Here is an 18,382-nt window from a genome sequence, read left to right as displayed (position 1 = left end):
TTACTTATATCTGTCGGAGATGAATAAACATCGGGGTCTTTCTTTAGAAAATGTTTGGGAAGATCCTCAACGTTTGTTCAACTGCTGACTTTGTTTACAATTTAAATTGTCTTAATATCGTTATAAAAACACAATTAGGTAAACGTAAAAACATAGTTAGATAAGTTTTCGCAAAATATAGCTTTTAGCGGCTTTAACTGTCTTTCACTTCAAATACTGTAAACACGGTTTCAAATAAACGTTTTAAATTACCTTGATTTGAAAGAAATTATTAATTTTACTTTCACCCTACGGATCGCGCGGGCGCGGGACGTGACATCAAATAGTCTGGAAACAAGAAGCAGTCCACGAGAATCATCATCGAACGAATTTGTCAGAAAATATTTTTATACAAATTCATAAAGGATAATAAAAAACAATCGATCGATAAAAAATCACTCATACGGTTTATATTTTTACAGACAATCTCACTCTACTTGTACAAATCTGTAAAGTATGTAAATATGATGCACAATGAAAAGTATACTGTTATTGAAATATTTGAATGCGTACGGCTAGACTTGGGCTTTTTTTAAAGAAAATTGAGATATATCTCCAACTTTTCTCTCTTTCAATTATTATTACTATTTCTGTAAACTGACATCAGTTTCATATTATATCGTCCCTTCCTTATATTACCACGCGTAAAATCAGTTCAGAATGAAATCGCGATTTGTCCATGGTCCTGTGACATCGGTTCCTTATTCCTGTAATGTACGCTGGGTCATTCTTCAGATGAATCGTTCTCCCGTACGTTTCCCACGAATGTTTCACTCGCCACCAGATCAGAGAACCTTGTTTCTCAGACGACCTAGGCCCTCTATTTCTGTTTCTAGAACGTCCCCGCGCTAAAAACATATTTAATAAAAGTGTATAAATATCGTACAAACGTAGAGTTAATCGTTTCAGTATGGCTGTCGTCGACGAGCAATATTAAGATCCTAGTTAAGAATTTGAGATGCGGAATTGGTTATTTACGACTCAATTTCATATTACGAGTATATTTTCGCTTTCTTACTTTTACTACGTTCGAGGGGAAAGATTTATTCAAATATATCCATACTTGAATGCTTGATATCGTAAAAAGGATCATCGATTGATTAGCGAGCTACCTGTAAATATTCAGGTGGTTTGCGGGCAAATCCCACGCCGGCTGGCGTGCCTGTTAAAATCACGTCTCCTGGTAATAACGTCATAAATCTGAAACACACGATTATGTAATAAGATCCTTGAAAGAAACACAAGTATTCGATAGACCAATCAAGTTAACAAATTTTGAACAGTAAAATTAGCATATTACACAAAATAATACAGCTATAGTAGATGTTCTTGACTAGTACATACTGTGAAATATATGCGACGATTTCGTGAGGTTTAAAAATCAACTCGCTTGTGTTTCCATCTTGCTTAATATCACCATTCACCCACGTCTTGACTGAAAGATTGTTAATGTCGCAAATGGCTTCTTTGGTAACAATAGCTGGTCCCATGGGGCAGAATGTGTCCATAGCTTTACCAAGTAAAAACTGACCGCCATTTCTCTTTGATTTTTGCCAATCTCGCGCTGTGATATCCTGCGCTATCGTATAACCAAAAATACATTCTTCTCCCTCGTCTTTGTTCAATGCCTTGCACTTTTTGCCGATTACTATCACCAGCTCGGCCTCCCAGTCAACTTTCTATAAAAATAATCACCAGTGAAATAAATAAATGTGGGACAACATTGTGTTTAGTATTTTACATAACAGCATCAGATGGTTGTTAGGTAAACAATCACGATTAGATAAGAATCAGTATCATTTCTGCATGGACTTGATAGTTTTCTAATTGTTTGTTCATTATACAATCACCAACGGTGCTCATATTGATCATTTCGTCTTTCTTCATTCGAAACATTCAAAAATCAATTTTATCCATTACTATCTTATATATATATATATTGTAATGCAGACCAATATTTAAATTATATACTTCCTCATGAATGTAGTAACTATTCTTGTGCATCAAGTAATTCGATTAATAAGGTAGGTAAAATAAAGTAAGTAAAAATCTTTTATGATTAATCAATAAACCGATATTTTCTTTTTTCACGTGAATTGTTCTATAATTACTTCGAAAGTTTAATTTTATTACGCGATCATCTGGACTATTATAAATATAGAAACGATCACGGCTACCCAACAATAATGTAGATTCGGTAATGTGTTTCCTTCGTCGTTCCTGAACCTACCTCCGAAATCGACGGAAGCATGATATTATCGCGCGGTCCAATAATATTGCTAGGGAATTTGCTGAAAATTACAGGGGATTCCGGGGGCGATACTCCCTGTTCTTCGCAATGGCCACTATAATTTAGACCAACGCACGCCAACTTGTCCATCTTTGTAACTGGTGCCAAGAAAGTCACATCTGTTTCTGGTATCACGCTGCGTCCTTCTGCCACTATTCTGCAATAGTTAAACTAATGTTCAGCATGTAGATACGTTTGGGAATCATTTTCTGATGGCAGAATTGGGCTATGTTCTAATTAGGTTACCTTTCTATCAAATTATGATCAAATTTATTATTTATTTCTAATTTTCCTCCTTTCCCTTTCTTAAAAAAATTTAAAGAAGAAATGCCCTCGGTTGTTGATATTTATTACTATTTCTAAATGAAATTTCGTGCAACTAAACTTACAAGTGCTAAAGTAAACGGCATTTACGTTAATTTCGAAATAGATAAACATTTATCATAATTTCTAAAGGCACCAGACCATAAAAATATTAATTGACTATATACCTCCAGAATAAGAGATCAATAAGATGGAATAAGAGATCAATGGCATAGATTATAGATCATCGAGTTTCATTAGATATTCATTACTCGAACGATATTTTGCTCAACTCTACCTGCGTATGACTAACATCAAACGTCACATTGCTTTACATACATTATCTTTTTATACCTGTAACCGATTAAAGAAAAAGATCAAGAATAATTTCTCAGATTAGCTTAAGCAACCTCATCGTCTACCTGCACATCTATGGATATAGAAATTATTTAATAGTGTACATAGTTTCGGTTGTAAAGACTGGCTTATCAATGACTGAATTATATCAATACAGGTACGTAATTAATCATTGCGCAATTACTATTTCGACTATATATTTTTTGTAACATTAACAAGTTATAAGAATAGAAAAAAGGTGCACATTAAAAAAAGTAAGAAAAGATAAGATAAGACGTGATATATTTCAATACCTCCTTGATTTCAATTGATTTTCAAACATGTTGTCGGGAGTATGATTCCTGTCCGTACATTGAATAAAAAAGAAAAGAAAAGAAAAGGATAAAATAAAATAAAATAAAACGAAACAAAACAGGCTCAAAAAGAAAATAATTTTGGTCATTTTTGCCTCTTTGTTTATTTGTCTGTTGGTATTAGCATCACGTAGTGGCTACTGAATGGAGTACTTTTAATGGAGTTCTCTTTGTTATACAACTGACATCTTAGTTCTTAGTTATTGCATTCGTAAAAATTCATCTGCGAAAAGCTGATATTATATGAATAAGTGTTCGTAGCTCTCACACGGCTAAGCTAGCAAGTTGAATTTCTTTCTTATCCCTCTTTGTTTACAAGTTGAAATATAAGACACATGAACATATCGCAGCATAAACACATTTATTATTATAGGTATGGTCATATCCATAAGTAAACATAATCCGAACCTAACCTAAACCTAACCCACATCAAGATAACCCACATCAAGAAATAGTATCCCGGAAGGTAAAGTCGAAGAATGAATCGAAGAAAGTAAAGTTTTATGTTCGTAATATATATAGGAAATAAAATTACACCTTGCTTTAGGTAGCACAAAATTATGACCTTTTTAGCGTCACTTAATAGTTTTCAGTTTGCTGTTGAGTGCCGAAGCATGCAGACGTGTGTCTAGTGCCCTATGAAGTTCTCAAAACAACACGTGACGCCCATCTTTCGAAAGCGAATCTAACAAACCTAGCCAAGTGTTCCCATGTGTTAGTGGAAAATCCAACACTACTAATCTCTGACCCGAATCACAGCCACTCGACTAGTTATTTCAAATTGAATTAACTAGCTCGATGATGACCCAAACATCTCAAACGGGCTCTCCGGAGCTAAGCTATAACAGCGCCGCTCTTCTTCCCACGTGGCAAAGGGGCAATACATCACTCTTTGCAAACGACCCGCAAACGAAAAAACGCAAGCTGGAAGCAATCAAGATTAATGTGAACAAGAGTCGAACTAAACCACCAGCAAGCCAAGTTTTTTTTTCTTATTTATTTATTGAAATTCACAATTTGTCCAATTTGGACATTTGGTGGAATTTTTTAACAGTTATATTAGCATGTGGGTGGCTACCCCAGCGGTGTACCATCCTCGTGTTTGCTAGGTTAAATCCTTTATAAGGTCTGCTGGGTGCTTTCTTTTTAGTCTTCTGTCCATGTATATGGTTTTGTACGTTTCCGCAGCTAGCCGATTTGGGTGTGTTGCTATTCTTGATTTGTATTTTTCTGAGTATCTGCTAATTTCTTCCTTGACCGTTGGAATTCCCAGGTCCCTCCGTATGTCTTCGTTTCTGATGTACCAAGGTCCGTTTACTATTGTTCTAAGGATTTTAGCTTGTATTACCTCTATTTTGTTTATATGGCTCATTGCTACCGTCCCCCATAATGGTATTCCGTACGTCCAGATTGGTTTTATGATCGTTATATATATTTTTAATTTATTTTCTATGCTTAATTTGGATTTTCGGCTTGTTAGCCAATGCATTTGTCTCCCTGTTTTCTGTATTTCTTCTACTATTGATTTGATATGTAGTTTCCATGTGAGTTGTGTATCTAAGTGGAGTCCTAGGTATTTGACATGCTTTGTTTGTGTTATATGCATGCCATTCAATAGGATGTTTGGTGGTATCTTTTTTCGTAGCGTGAATGTAATATGGTTGCATTCATTGGGGTTTGCTTTTATTTGTTTTTCTTGTAGCCAATTTTCTATTTTTATGATATGTTCTTGTAGTATTTTGACTGCAGTTTCTGGGTTAGTATGCCTGACTAGTATAGCTGTGTCGTCCGCGAATGTCAATACTGTGCTATTGGTAGTTGTTGGTATGTTCGCCGTATATAATCTGTATAGTATTGGGCCTAGGACGCTTCCTTGTGGTACCCCGGCCTTGATGTCATTAACTTCAGAATGTGTGTCCTTGATTTTTATTACGAAGGTTCTGCTGCTTAGGTAGGATTTTATTAATTGGTGTATTTGCTCCGGGAATTGTTTCCTAATTGTTTGTAGTAGACTTTCATGGTTAATTTTATCGAATGCTTTCTCTATGTCTATAAAGAGGGCTGTGCAGTATTCCTTGTTTTCTAGTGCTACTATTATTTCGTTTATAAGCCTGTGCATTTGCTCTATCGTGGAGTGTTTGTTTCTGAAACCAAATTGGTGATGCGGTATTAGTTTTTTTGTCTCTATTATTGTTTTTATCCGGCAATATATTATTTTTTCCAGTATTTTGGAAAATACTGGAAGCAGTGATATATTGGTCTGTAAGATGCAGTTTGGTGCGGGTCTTTGCCTGGTTTATGTAACATTTTGATCTGTGCTAATTTCCACGGTTTGGGGAAGTATTGAATTCTTAGAATTGCATTGAATATTATTGTCATTAGTCTTATTGCTTTTGGCGGAAGGTTTTTCAAGATTTTGCCATTGATTACGTCGATTCCTGGTGCTTTGTTGTTTTTTGTTTTATCAATTATGTTTCTAATTTCTTGTGCTGTTGTTTTAGGTATGGTGTATTCCTTGTCGGTTGTGGTAATAGTGGTTTGTGGATCCTCCTCCGTATGACTTTTGAGGTTGCTGTTGTTGATAATGTGTGGTGTGAATGTGTTGCAGAGGTGGTTGGAGAATTCTTCAGCTTGTTCTTCGTTGCTTCTTGCCCATGTGTTATCTGCTTTTCTGATTGCCAGGACGGGTGTTATTGGCTTCCTTATTTTTTTCGTGGCTTTCCATAGTGAATAGTTGGTGTTCTCGTGTGTGGAGAGTGTCCCTATGAACTTTGCGAATTCGTTATCGTTGTGCTCCTTTATTTTGTTTTTTATTTCCTTTGCAAGTTTGTTTAAGTGTTTTTTGTTTTCTCGGGTTCTGTATTTTTGCCATTTTGCCTTTGCTTTTCTTTTTTCTTTGATTTTGTCGAGTATTTCTTGCGGGATTGTTATTGTTTGTCTGCTGGTTGGTTCGGGTGTAGTGATTGTCCTTGCTGCTTCTTAAATAGTTGCTGTCAATGTTGCTACTGCCTGTTCTATGTGTTCAGGAGTTTTTAACGGGATGTTGCAGTTTATTTTGCTTTCTATTATTTCTTTGAAAGTTTGCCATTTGGTGGTTTTATTGCATAGTGTTTCTGGTTTGCTATAGTGTATTGGTTTGTTTCTGTATTCAATTATTATGGGTGTATGATCGGAGCTGAGCTCGAGGTTGGGTGTTATTTTTAGTTTATTTGTGTTTAGTCCCCTTGTAACTGCAAAGTCCAGAAGATCTGGTTTTTTGTTCAGGTCAGTCGGCCAATGTGTCGGTGTTCCTGTGGATAATATATTGAGGTTATTATTTCTAATGTATTTTTCCAGTGTTCTGCCTCGAGGTGTAATGTTTCTTGACCCCCATAGCGTGTGCTTTGAGTTGTAATCTCCCGCTGCGATGTACTTGTCCCCTAGGTCCTGGAAGTATTCTTCCCACATTTGTGATGTTATTTTGTGTCGCGGAGGCACATATACTGCTGACAACTGGAAATAGTTGCTGCTAGTTTGAACTGTAACGGTGGTTGCTTGTAAATATTCTTTGTTAACTTGGCTGTGTAGGTAATGTTTGATATCGTTTCTGACTATCACTGCTGTCCCTCCGTGAGCTTTTCCTGAGGGGTGTTTGATATCATATATGGTGTAGTATGGTATTTTCAAGTAGCTTTTTGTAGTGAAGTGTGTTTCTGAGACAAGTAGTATGTCTATATTGTTATTGTATATGAATGTTTTAATTTCATTGGCTCGTTGTTATAGCCCGTTTGAGTTCCAGGCTGCCATTTTTAGAGTGTCCGTTTTTTATTTTTTGCTTAGCAGGTTTGTAATTAGTTGTAGCATGACTGTGATTTGTTGGGTTTGCTGTTTGAGTACTGCGTTTTGTTCGCTTATCATTCTGGTTAGCATTTCAGTGTTCTTTATGGATTGTTTGAGCAGTTCTTTGATTCCTGCAGTGTCGTTGTTACTATTGTTGTGGTATTGGTTGTCTGTGTGTGTCGATTGACTGGTTACTTGAGCGTAGCTTAGACTACCAATGGTGTTGGTGCTGATGGTATTTGGTATTATCTCGGGTTTTGTGCTGTCCTGTTGGGCTTGTATGTTAGTGATTGTCGTGCTTCGTAGGGGCGGGAACAGTTTGCGTTGTAATTGTTTCCTAGCTTCGCAACCTTTATAACTGGCTGGGTGTTTTCCGTTGCAGTTGTAGCATCTAACCTCCTCTATTTTTCCCGTGGATGAGCAGTCTATCGTAAGATGATTTTTTACGCATTTAACGCATGCCGGGATTCTATTGCAATAGCTTTTTGTGTGGCCGTATTGCTGGCACCTTATGCATTGTGGGATATCTTTTTTATGTCTAGGTGGCTCCACTTTTACTATTGTGTTTAGTAATTTTTCTATATCGTATATGTCTTTGTTGTTGTTTCTAGGTTCTAGTTCGACTAGGAATAGCGGTAATGGTTGTTTGGTATCGTACTTGTTAATGTTGTTAATTGACCTTACCTGGTGTCCGATTTTTGCAAGTTCTTCGCTTATTTTGTCGGTATTTGTTTTTGGGTGTAATCCCCTGATTACTGCTTTGTAGCTTTTGTCGGTTTTGAGCTGGAAGGTGTGATACGCTGCGTTTTTTTCCTTTAGTGATCTTGTAATTTTTCTGAATGTTTCTAGAGTGTTGGTTTGCACTTTCACCTGGTCTATTTTTATCTGTTTAATAACAATAGTTATCTTTCCCTGCAGTGTTGTTTAGTAGTTCGATGAGGGGGTCAATTATTTTCGCATCTATATATATTGGTGGTGGTTTAGGAATGCGGTTTGTCGGACTTTCCGTTGGGTCCGCTGCTGCCTCTTCTGGCAGTGCGCTGAATGGATTATGCAGTTTGATATCTTGAAGCCATTGTTTTTTTTCAAGTGTTTCAGTTTTCCTCGCGCTTGCAAACGGGGTTACCTTGCGTTTTTTGCTGGAAGTTGCCACCGTCCAGCTTTCTTCGTGGTGTATTGGTTCATTGTCCTCTCCGTAGGATTGTGTTGTTTCCATGTTATCGTCTTTTTTCTCTACATATGTAGAGTCTGTAGCTCTATTTATAAAATATGTGTCTCCTGAGTTGGTTATTTTTATTGGTGGAATCTGCATGATTCCACGTTTTGTCAATGGGCGTTTACTTTGACGCTTTCTCTTCCCTCTTGCCGCACTTTCACTGGAGCACTGTTTCGCACGTTCGTTTAGATCGCCTGCACAGGCGGAACTACTAGCCAAGTGACCACCTACAACAGGTTCTCAATACTTGAGACTACAGAAGACTCAATGGACACAATCGAAACGATAAATAAACTATATACCCAGAGAATTCCCCTTCCCCCGCCAATCTTCATTGACGATGTCATCGACATTCAAACAATGATAAAGTCTATCGAGAGAGATATCAGCAAAGAGGACTACAAGTTAAAAATTAATAATGACCACGTAAAAATTCTGTCGACCAACCCAGACGCCTATAGAAAATTAACTAAGTTGCTAAAAACCTTGAATGCAAACTTCCACACATACCAGCTCAAGCAAGAAAGACCTTTTCGTGTGGTGCTACGCAATATCCACCACTCAGCCAATCTAGACAAGCTAAAGTTGGAACTTTTAAAGCATGGCCACGAAGTAACATTAGCAACATTAGGCATAGAATCACGAAAAACCCACTATCCTTATTCTTTATTGATATAAAGCAAAAACAAAACAATAAAGAAATTTACAACCTCAATCGTTTAATGAACTCAATAGTAAAGATCGAACCACCTTTTGTAAAGAAAGATAGTGCAATGCAGAAGGTGCCGAAGGTACGGCCACACGCAGAAATACTGCAACCATAATTTTCGATGCGTTAAATGTGCAGGTAGTCACTCCACTGACCAATGCACTAAATCCCCAGAAAACCCCGCGAAGGAGAGCATCCTGCGAACTACAAAGGATGCTTAGTCTATAAAACACTGCACAATAATAAGTACCCTAAACCCAGAGCCAAGGAGATAACCAACTAAGAACCCAGACCCCAAAAATACTCCCCATCATCAATCTCCTATGCCCAGGCAGTACAAGGAAATATAAACAATACGAAAACCCACAGCGGCCACTCAGAAAATAGTGTCCCCACCTCACAAAACGCAGACAACTTCATCAGACTCGAAAAACTAATAGAGAAACAAACAGAACAAATTAATAACTTACATTCACTACTTACACTCTTCATGGATAAATTAATACGCACAGAAGCACAATAAAACCAATGCGAATAGCTCTGTGGAACGTCAACGGTCTAGCTCCGCACAAATTTGAACTAGAGCTCTTCTTAAAACAACAGCAAATCGACGTAATGCTTATATCTGAAACCCACTTCACCGACAAAAATTATCTCAAAATAAACGGCTATAACTTCTACCATACCCAACATTCCAGTGGAAAGGCCGACGGCGGAACCGGAATCATTATCAAATCCAGCATTAAGCATTACGAGCTTACCCGAGCTACCCAATCATTAGATTCAACTAGAATCAACTATATAAATTATTATAAACCATGTCATTGTACCACGCCAAATGAAGTTACTGAAAATTCTCAACGAGAATTGATTGTAAATATTCTAACAAATAAAAAGAAAAACAATAGTTTTCGACGATCTTCGACATGAGGGGGATCAATTCTTTGCGCTTATCGCGTCGATCTATGGGCGAGCCGCCGCCACCACCGCCACCGTCGGGCTCCCCAACACGCGACCAGCTAATCATATCTCGCGGACATATCTCAGTTTTATTAATTTTTGGTTCAATATGATTGAAACGTTTTTTGTTATTCTATTAGTTCAGTTATATTTCTGTATACTGTGTATTTTTTTTAGCTTTTAATATTGAAAATTAAGATAGAAAAAGGTATGTAAAAAAAAATTATCTCTGATTGGTATAAAACAAATATTTAGGAATGCGCTACTAGCACAAGAGGTGAACTCACTGCAATCACGGGTGGAACTGAGACTCTATTTTTCGCGACAAGTCGAATCCTCAGTTTCTATACGGAATACGGAATACGGAATACGGATACGCATGCAACGATGGTACGCAACGGTTGTATGCAACCGTTACGCAGCTTTAGCGTAACAACTATCGTCACATGCAAGTTAAATCTCCACATGCAAGTTGAATCTCCACATGCTGTTGTCTATAATGTCAAGTGTTGCAAGATCAATCAGTCAGTAAGATAGTGCCTTCTTATGTCGTCTGCCTTGTGATAGAAAGGGACAATGGGCAAACTCAGCAATACGATAAGACGAATGTGGAATATAAACAAATGAAGATTGATCCTCGCTAATTATAGGGAAAGATTAGCAGCGTTCGCACAATATACTGTTATCGTCCTTAATTATTCAGAACGAAATATACCTTGTTACTTCACAGAGCGCAATGATACGCATAATTATTTTCCAACAATTCCTCGATTGGTGAACATATTAATGTGTTACGTCCTCGCCGATTTAAATATATATTTGGCTATGTTGTAGAAAATTGAACAACCCTTTTTATGCACATCACCGGCGGTCTCATCTCATATCTCACGAGCTATTCGTATAAACCTGTCGGTACCATTACAGTGAACCCTGCTAATAGTTTTGTGGCTATAGCAGCGATGTGCCGGTATCGATTACCAGCTGCCAGATAAAATAACACGTAATCCGAACATAATTCTTATCTTATATTTATAATTTATATAGGTTTAGTCTAGGTGTCGTTTTATTCGGTCGGCAACCAATAGTAACGCTGTCACAGACGTACAAAAACTATAAACAGAATTGAATTTGCTCAAACCGGCAATTTTTTGCGAATATCTCGGAGATTAAGCGAGATAGGAGCGTTATAGGAGAAAATTGAGTTTTACAACATATCCCCAAAAATCATCGACATCAGAGGGTAGTCAGTGTCTTTCTTTTTCATTGAATTCCATTTCATTGAATTTCATTGAATTTCACAATTCAAATGCATACAGAATAAACTATACAATAGTTTAAGAATAAAGATTAAGATCCATGAAGACGTCACACATCAACTAGTATTTCCTTGAAATAACGACCCTAATTTTCAGACTCCGCCATCTCGTGGATATTAATTTTGCTTAATAAAAGAAAAGCTAAAGAGACAGGCATAGTATAATCACGTAAGATCACGGATAATCACAAAAGATCAGAAACTATTCGAAGTTTTACAATTTTTACGGCCATACATGCCTAGCAGCGACTTCATTTATATACAGAGTTGACGATAATAACAGAAGTTTAATTATAACGCCGAAAATCCAAATTTCAGTTTATCTAAATTTTATAGTATTGTTTGAAGTTTATTTATAGATTTTTATGATAATACAGTTTATCGGTGAAAATAGAGCAACATTTTACAATAAAAATTAGCGATGTAATTCGGTAGAATTTAGGTACTTTATAATAAATCATATCTACATACATACGTACATACATGCTGTGCGGAATTACATGGCAATTGAAAAAATTACAAAAGCTTATGAAAATTTTAAAAAGTAACAAAAACTAAACAACAGATTACAAAATTATATACTATTCAATATTCAGCACAGCTGTACAATTTCGGGGAACAGATCTTCAACGTTCTTTATATCTTGCCGATAAGAGTGAACGAAGAACTTTTTAATTTAAAATTGTTAATTTGTTAATTGTTAATCGCAGATTGTTAATTTTTGTAACATTGTACCTTAAAACTTCCTGACGAGGAACGTTCCGAGAAATCCATATATATGTAAAAACAGAGATATATAGTTCAGTTTAAAGAAACAATCTCCATATGTTCTCTATGCATCCTCCTACAAGAAAACTACGTGAGACTATAAAAACACTGCCTATCGTCCGATTTTAATGATTTTTTAATACATTGTAGAAATCGATATTTTTAATAACATTTTCCTATACATATAAAGAGTGAGTGAACTCGCTTATCTTTTAAGATATTCGCCAAAAACTATCAATACCACTACAGTGTATTTCTGTCAATAGATATACGTCTGTGGTAGCATATGTGTCAGTTTAGTTGCCGACCACCGGCCGTTTATGTTATGTTTATAACATGTTATGTTATAAACGAGAGTTAGGCGAGCTTAAAAGGCCCCGTTAAACGTGCATGAGTGTATACGCGAGATTGCAAAAAGTGTCCGTTATAACTCAATTAAAAGCGAATATCATCGTCGATGTATTATTGGATTTGGGTTAGTCTTTTTGTTGTTTATCAAAAATATATCCTCTTTATACTATGCAATCCACATGTAAAAATGTTTCATATCTGCAATACATCAGGATATAAAAGGCTGTCCATAGTTACCGGGAACATCCGTATGTATTAAAAGAAGTATTCCATGTACATATTGAAACCATTAAATTTGACATACATAAGTATTTAAAAAAGCATTCTATGTATATATTTAAAAAATAAGGCATTTATTTCTAAAGTAATAAAAATTGATTTCTTTGAAGATAGAATACAGAATGTATTCAAAATTTTCAAACATATTCATCTGTAGAATACAAAATTGTAATCTATGTATAAATATATTTCTGAAATATGATGTGTAGAATATAGCTACATTTGTAAAATATAGGTGAAGAATAAATAAGTATGATATGTGAATTATATACAAGTATGAACAATGGGGGATTATTTACACAAACACAGAGAAAAAGGTAGACACTATGGATTAATTTAATGGTATCTTACAGAAGCTTAATTTAGAGGGGTATAAATGATGCGCAAAGAATCTTTTTCACACTGAATTCTTTCAATGGCACAAACCTTTCTACCATGGTCAACAGGTTCACTTCGTCTTCCCTGGGAACAAAATGATCAGCTATGAAATGGAATGGAATATTGTAATAAAAATCTCATTGTCAAATGTGGTTATTGAAGTACATATTGAAGTATATGCGAGTATATATCTTTCTTTTCTTTCTTTATACCTCGTAATTTGTCAACACCTTTTAACCTAATTCTGGATGTTCTGGAAATTATTTCAAATATTTTTTAATTAATAACCATACGTTCTCTCTCTCTCTCTTTTTTTTACAATGTCTTAGAAACTTTTAATTAATCTTCATGTAACATACATACAAAAAGTTCAGTTATCCTACCGAAGATCCATCATAACCTTCTTCTAAGCCAGCTGCGACTTGTTTATCTGTAAATTATCGCGTGTCCCTGAACATGATATCTCTATTTTTTCTTTTCGATATGCTTACATCATTTGTACAGTGTGATAGTTCGTAAAAACGGCTCAATTTATTATTATGGCCTCTTGATTATTTTGAATCGTTCCACACGTACCTTTTGGCTTTTTTCAACATGTCGTCGCCACCTTCCAAAAATTTTTTCATTGTGTTAGGAATTCGCGAGTCCACAGCGGAAACGGCGATTATGTCACCCCCTTGGACAAGTTGCACCCCCAAATGCTGAGGTCCGCCATCTTTGCCGGTGAATTGCACAAACCTATGGAAGATGAAGATAAATATGTGTATAATAATGGATTTATCTATGATTCAAATAATATCCACTAAAGTAATCCTATTTAATCAAACTGTTTACATCTGTCTAATCAATGAAAATAATAAATCCAATAATTAATAATCAATCTATATGCGTGATAAATGTACGTTTAATAATCAATCAAAAAGGCAAATATTCAAATAAACCTATCTAAGTAACAAACTTATCTGAACGATTGCACTTAACTTCTCATAAATAGAAGTAATTCATATCCATAAAATTAACTAATTTATCAATTTTTCTAGGACAAATGCCATTACCTTCTCTTACTTTAAAATTCTTCTAAGTGTGGAAATGTTTTTGTTTGATCTCATAATGAAAAACAATAATACTGGGGTAATATTTTATAACATATAAACAGCACAATTTTTGTGTCGATCTTGGAAAGTTGAACAACGAGAATCGAGACTGATGGATTGTCGGATGATTTGAAGAGGTTGATTAAATAAGAATATTAACTGAATTCTCCAATGAGGTAAATGCAGCTCTCAATCAAACATATTTCTTTCTGGATGCAACTCAACTAAATCTATGCGTAAAAGTTATTGATAAATATTTGTTCAACGAAAATGTTATCAATAAACAACGATAAGACGATAACAAATTAATCAATCTCTGAATGTGAATCTTAAATTCGTTCAACATTAATTAAAAATGAACAACATCTCATTTTATTTCCAGCAGATAGTTAGAAACGAACAATATCTCATTTTATTTCCAGTAAACAATTCCAGCAAATATCGCTCCTGTATTTAAAAAAGATTTTAACATAAAATTGTAATAAAATATATATTAATTACGAATTATTTAACGCTAGAAAACACCGAGGCGAAAAATAACTCAAAAAACGTAGTAGAATTAATTATTGTATAATTCCATATATTATACGCTCACTTGCAATTGTATTTTAAAACAGAACATTTTTCACTTTCTTTTATTGCAATCGCAGCAAGTAACTGCATATTCTGGCATTATTGTTTATAATGCAACGTAGAGTCGAATAAATTTCAGGAATTTGTGATGTACATATACCGACGGGGTACAAACAGACGCCATAATTGTGTACCGATAGATGATATCAGGAAGTATTTCACAATCTGGTTTGTTTTTATAACCGAAATATCATACGACTCGAACAAAATGTCCCGCGTGGATCATTGGTGTTTCATGTACAATACGAGGATGGAAAGAAGTCGTCTGAAAGGAACACGGGCCTCTGATTGGTTGTTTTTCACAAATTCAATAGAATCTTAAAGTTAAGCACGCGTATTGACCATAAGTGTCATATACAAACAAAATAATAGCATGGCGTGATGCTGAGCGATAGAGAACAGCATCCTAGCTCCTGTATTATCTCGCGAGATTTCTTTCCGAGATCTCTGCAGTATAAGTAGTTTAATAGTGTGTTAAAATGATGTCGATTTATGCAAACGTATCGAATCCCTTCTTGGCATGTGTATATGTACACGCGACTAAGTTCAGCGCGGAAAGCGCCTCGTGAGTGTATAAATTCAGATCTGTTCAGTGCCGATGACATAATTATACACCTAATCGAATGTATTCAGGTGTTTGAATCAAATAAACTATCGTGTTCCTCAGTGAATTGACTCTACACGATTAACCGGTAAACGGTATAGAAATAGATACTAACATGTTTATTGAAACATAAAAATCCGTCTAGTGAAATCAATCTCGTGAACTTTTCTTTACTATTTAGAAGAAAACATACATATTAGAAGAAATAATATATATATATATTATTATCTAAATAGTATCCAAAACACTTAAAACACATCAGTTGTATATAAATTCGTCTTTTATATTTTGGTAAGCTTGTCCCAATTAAACAAGTCATCGAATCAAAGTAAACCATATATCTCGAAGCAAATACATAACAGTGTCTATTAACACCGTGAACCATTTTTGAATGGGCGAATCAATTCGCTTAAAACTAGACGCGTTTAAAAGAGTAAACAGAAAAACATGTAAAGCATAGGCCAATAAAAAATGTCGCGTCAAATTCCATCACTTCAGAGTATTGCTCAAAATGTAATTGTTTTATACAAAAAAGTAAAAAAAAAAAAAAAGAGAATAAAAGAAGCTATTTTAGAGTATTACCAGATTAAAAATTCGATTAAAGTTCTAGTTAGACGTTTCGACTCACCTCATGTTGACCGTGCCACTGATAGAGAAGTTCCTGTTGGTTATGCTAACAGCGAAATGCGAATTGCTTTTCTCGGTGCAGGAGTTTTTAAAGGCCAAGCAGATTCTGCTAATCAAACGCAATTTACAACGGAAAGGCATTTTTCTTATCGATAAAAATCCTTATCGGCTTGATAAAAACACAATGTTGTGAATTTATCCTAGACGTGGAAAGAACGAGGATATCACCAGAGAACAAAAAACTTACCACGAAAGGCGAACTACAACTGAACACATTGCACCACTCTAGCGTTGTCGAGTTATAGCAGGGGAAACCACGTGATCCCGATAAAATGTGATTCACCTTCAAAAGTAACCAACGATCGATTTGATTCTGATTTTGATTCAATAGGCCACGAATTATTAACGTGTTCATTGTACATAAGTTTATGTATATATGTCCTGTCCTAAGAGTTATAATATAGTACCATAATACAACTTTTATTTGAGTAACAATGTTACTCAATTATTTACGTTATTAAAAATTATTTAATCAATGATATTCATTTTATTTTAACTACTCTAAAATATTTAATGCTGATCGCCAGTGACCATCAGGATGTCATGATAAGCACGGTCCAGTGACCGTGCTTTATAACTATTATGATAATCAACCTGTTAAGATTTTAACCATTACTTACTTAAATTATGCTTCTTCAAACTTTTATAATCGAGGTTTATTCAGCTTACGTAATATCACTTGAGATTAAATGATTACATTACATAATTGGAATAATTCTTAAATTTCTATTAATTTCTTAAATGATTAAATTTTTCAAGGAAATTACATACATGGGAACAGATTTTTTATTTCCAAATATAGGTCTTTTCAACAAAGTTTATACAAGCTGTATTACCTAGAATGGTCTTGGTTTGGTTCTTGTAAAAGGAAACTCTTCGCGGTTGTGATATGGATTATAAGGATCATCCACATAATAGTGCGGTCTTTTCCAATAGCTTGTTACCATTTTGTCCAACATAGTAGATTGCGTTGCATTACAGAAAACATGCTGTCTCAGTCTATATTTCCTTCTCTGAGACTTTTTCCACAAACTTCTATGACGTCCAGCAAAAGTTCTGATCCATATGCCCCTATAATTAAATAAACGTGTATTGCATAGTATACTAAACATTAAGTATTACAATATTAAATCATATTGAAATTTTACCAATTTAATCTATAGAACCTATCAAGCACAGCTTTCACAGATTTTCTTTTACCTTTCCTCCTAGAATATTTTGTAACTGTTCTCGCAGGAGTTGTTGTACTTACCAGCGTTGGAGATACAACGCTGTCAACTTGTATCTTGCTGTTAAATTTAATTACATGACTGACAATGACTGATATCAGATTAATGTTATGTAATATATATATATATATATATAAGTGTACATACCCAAATATTGGCTTTTGTTTAGTGTTACCAACATCGTTGCATTTATTTATTGTAGAAGAAAACGCACCAAAGAACCTATATTGAATACATTGTGTAATAAGGCATTGTTTAAGGATCAGAGAACTTGTTACTCTGACAACACTGTTCCGCAAAGCAATATCTGAAATATCGGTATAAGATAAAGATTAATTACGTGAACAATAATCAAGACACAGGATTTCATGATAAAATTAATTTAAATAGCAAGACATGTTTGGTAGACATATCAGTTTAATAATCGCGCTCGTTTTCAATTCCATCGTGTTCCGTTTGTCAGAAAATCAAAATGGTTGATTGATCTAATCAAACATAACCTATAATGCATGAGCTTGCAATGATTATCGCACAACGAACTATCGAATTTCAACGAATAATAGTTTAAAATGAAGCCACCAATTTATCGTTCGATGTAGATGAGGGCAGTATCAGTGAAGTCATAAGGAAATAGCTATCACGCACCTCGAATAGCGGTACTAAGAATACGCAACATTCTTCTTTTCCTCTAGTTCCGTCGGTAACCAGCTGTTTTGTACCGTCGTTCCCTTTTTCCTTTGGCTGCCTAACCGGCCACCCGAAAGATGTTCCGAATTGGATTAAAATTTCCGTGCAACGGTCTAAATAGGGTACGTAAAGTAAGTAAAAAGTAAGAAATTGTACTTGCGAGCCCGGTAATTTTGCATTACACAGATTTAACGAAAAATACGAAAAGATTATAGAAAATTGTCGCTCACATTATACTATTAGACATTACTGTCGCGATTGTCTTTTGTGATAATATTTTAATAATTCGTTGTTGTTTGCTGCTATTCTGG

General features: G+C 35.1%; 3 protein-coding genes and 1 long non-coding RNA gene across 13 annotated transcripts in view; 2 read left to right on the top strand and 2 right to left on the bottom strand.

Moving 5' to 3' along the window:
• Window positions 1-427: 427 nt before the first annotated feature.
• LOC100651102 (fumarylacetoacetate hydrolase domain-containing protein 2A) lies at window positions 428-16,534 on the bottom strand. 3 transcript variants are annotated; one of them, XM_003401250.4, is made up of 7 exons: window positions 16,097-16,534; window positions 13,714-13,875; window positions 13,186-13,221; window positions 2,270-2,486; window positions 1,384-1,718; window positions 1,152-1,239; window positions 428-887 (listed from the first exon to the last, which is right to left on the bottom strand). In XM_003401250.4, the coding sequence occupies exons 1-7, from the start codon at window positions 16,234-16,236 to the stop codon at window positions 825-827; spliced, it is 1,041 nt and encodes a 346-aa protein (XP_003401298.1). In that variant the 5' UTR covers window positions 16,237-16,534; the 3' UTR covers window positions 428-824. The 3 variants fall into 3 exon arrangements, with proteins under 3 accessions (XP_003401298.1, XP_048268493.1, XP_012172303.1); XM_048412536.1 differs by lacking the exon at window positions 16,097-16,534 and adding an exon at window positions 14,827-15,410; XM_012316913.3 differs by lacking the exon at window positions 13,186-13,221 and having other exon boundaries at window positions 16,097-16,524.
• Window positions 15,766-17,085, top strand: LOC125386394. Its single transcript, XR_007226498.1, has 2 exons — window positions 15,766-15,981; window positions 16,073-17,085. It is a non-coding gene; the product is annotated as an uncharacterized LOC125386394 (long non-coding RNA).
• On the bottom strand, window positions 16,924-18,166 carry LOC100642741 (39S ribosomal protein L35, mitochondrial). The gene is made up of 4 exons (XM_003401348.4): window positions 18,030-18,166; window positions 17,532-17,691; window positions 17,304-17,444; window positions 16,924-17,226 (listed from the first exon to the last, which is right to left on the bottom strand). Exons 1-4 carry the CDS (start codon window positions 18,058-18,060, stop codon window positions 16,992-16,994), a joined length of 567 nt encoding a protein of 188 aa, XP_003401396.1. The 5' UTR covers window positions 18,061-18,166; the 3' UTR covers window positions 16,924-16,991.
• LOC100643595 (MICOS complex subunit Mic60) overlaps window positions 18,077-18,382 on the top strand; it is a 115,638-nt gene continuing 115,332 nt past the window's right edge. For 6 of the 8 annotated variants that reach the window (XM_020867041.2, XM_003401437.4, XM_012316921.3 and 3 more), the window contains exon 1: window positions 18,078-18,202. In XM_020867041.2, the coding sequence (XP_020722700.2) occupies window positions 18,149-18,202 (54 nt within the window). In that variant the 5' untranslated portion in view covers window positions 18,078-18,148. Of the gene's footprint in view, window positions 18,203-18,382 lie in introns of all 8 variants that reach the window. The other 2 variants (XM_012316917.3, XM_012316916.3) reach the window with 1 other exon arrangement.

The sequence above is a fragment of the Bombus terrestris genome, chromosome 15, assembly GCF_910591885.1.
Source record: "Bombus terrestris chromosome 15, iyBomTerr1.2, whole genome shotgun sequence".
Lineage (NCBI taxonomy): Eukaryota > Metazoa > Arthropoda > Insecta > Hymenoptera > Apidae > Bombus > Bombus terrestris.
This window is presented reverse-complemented; position numbering and strand designations above follow the sequence as displayed.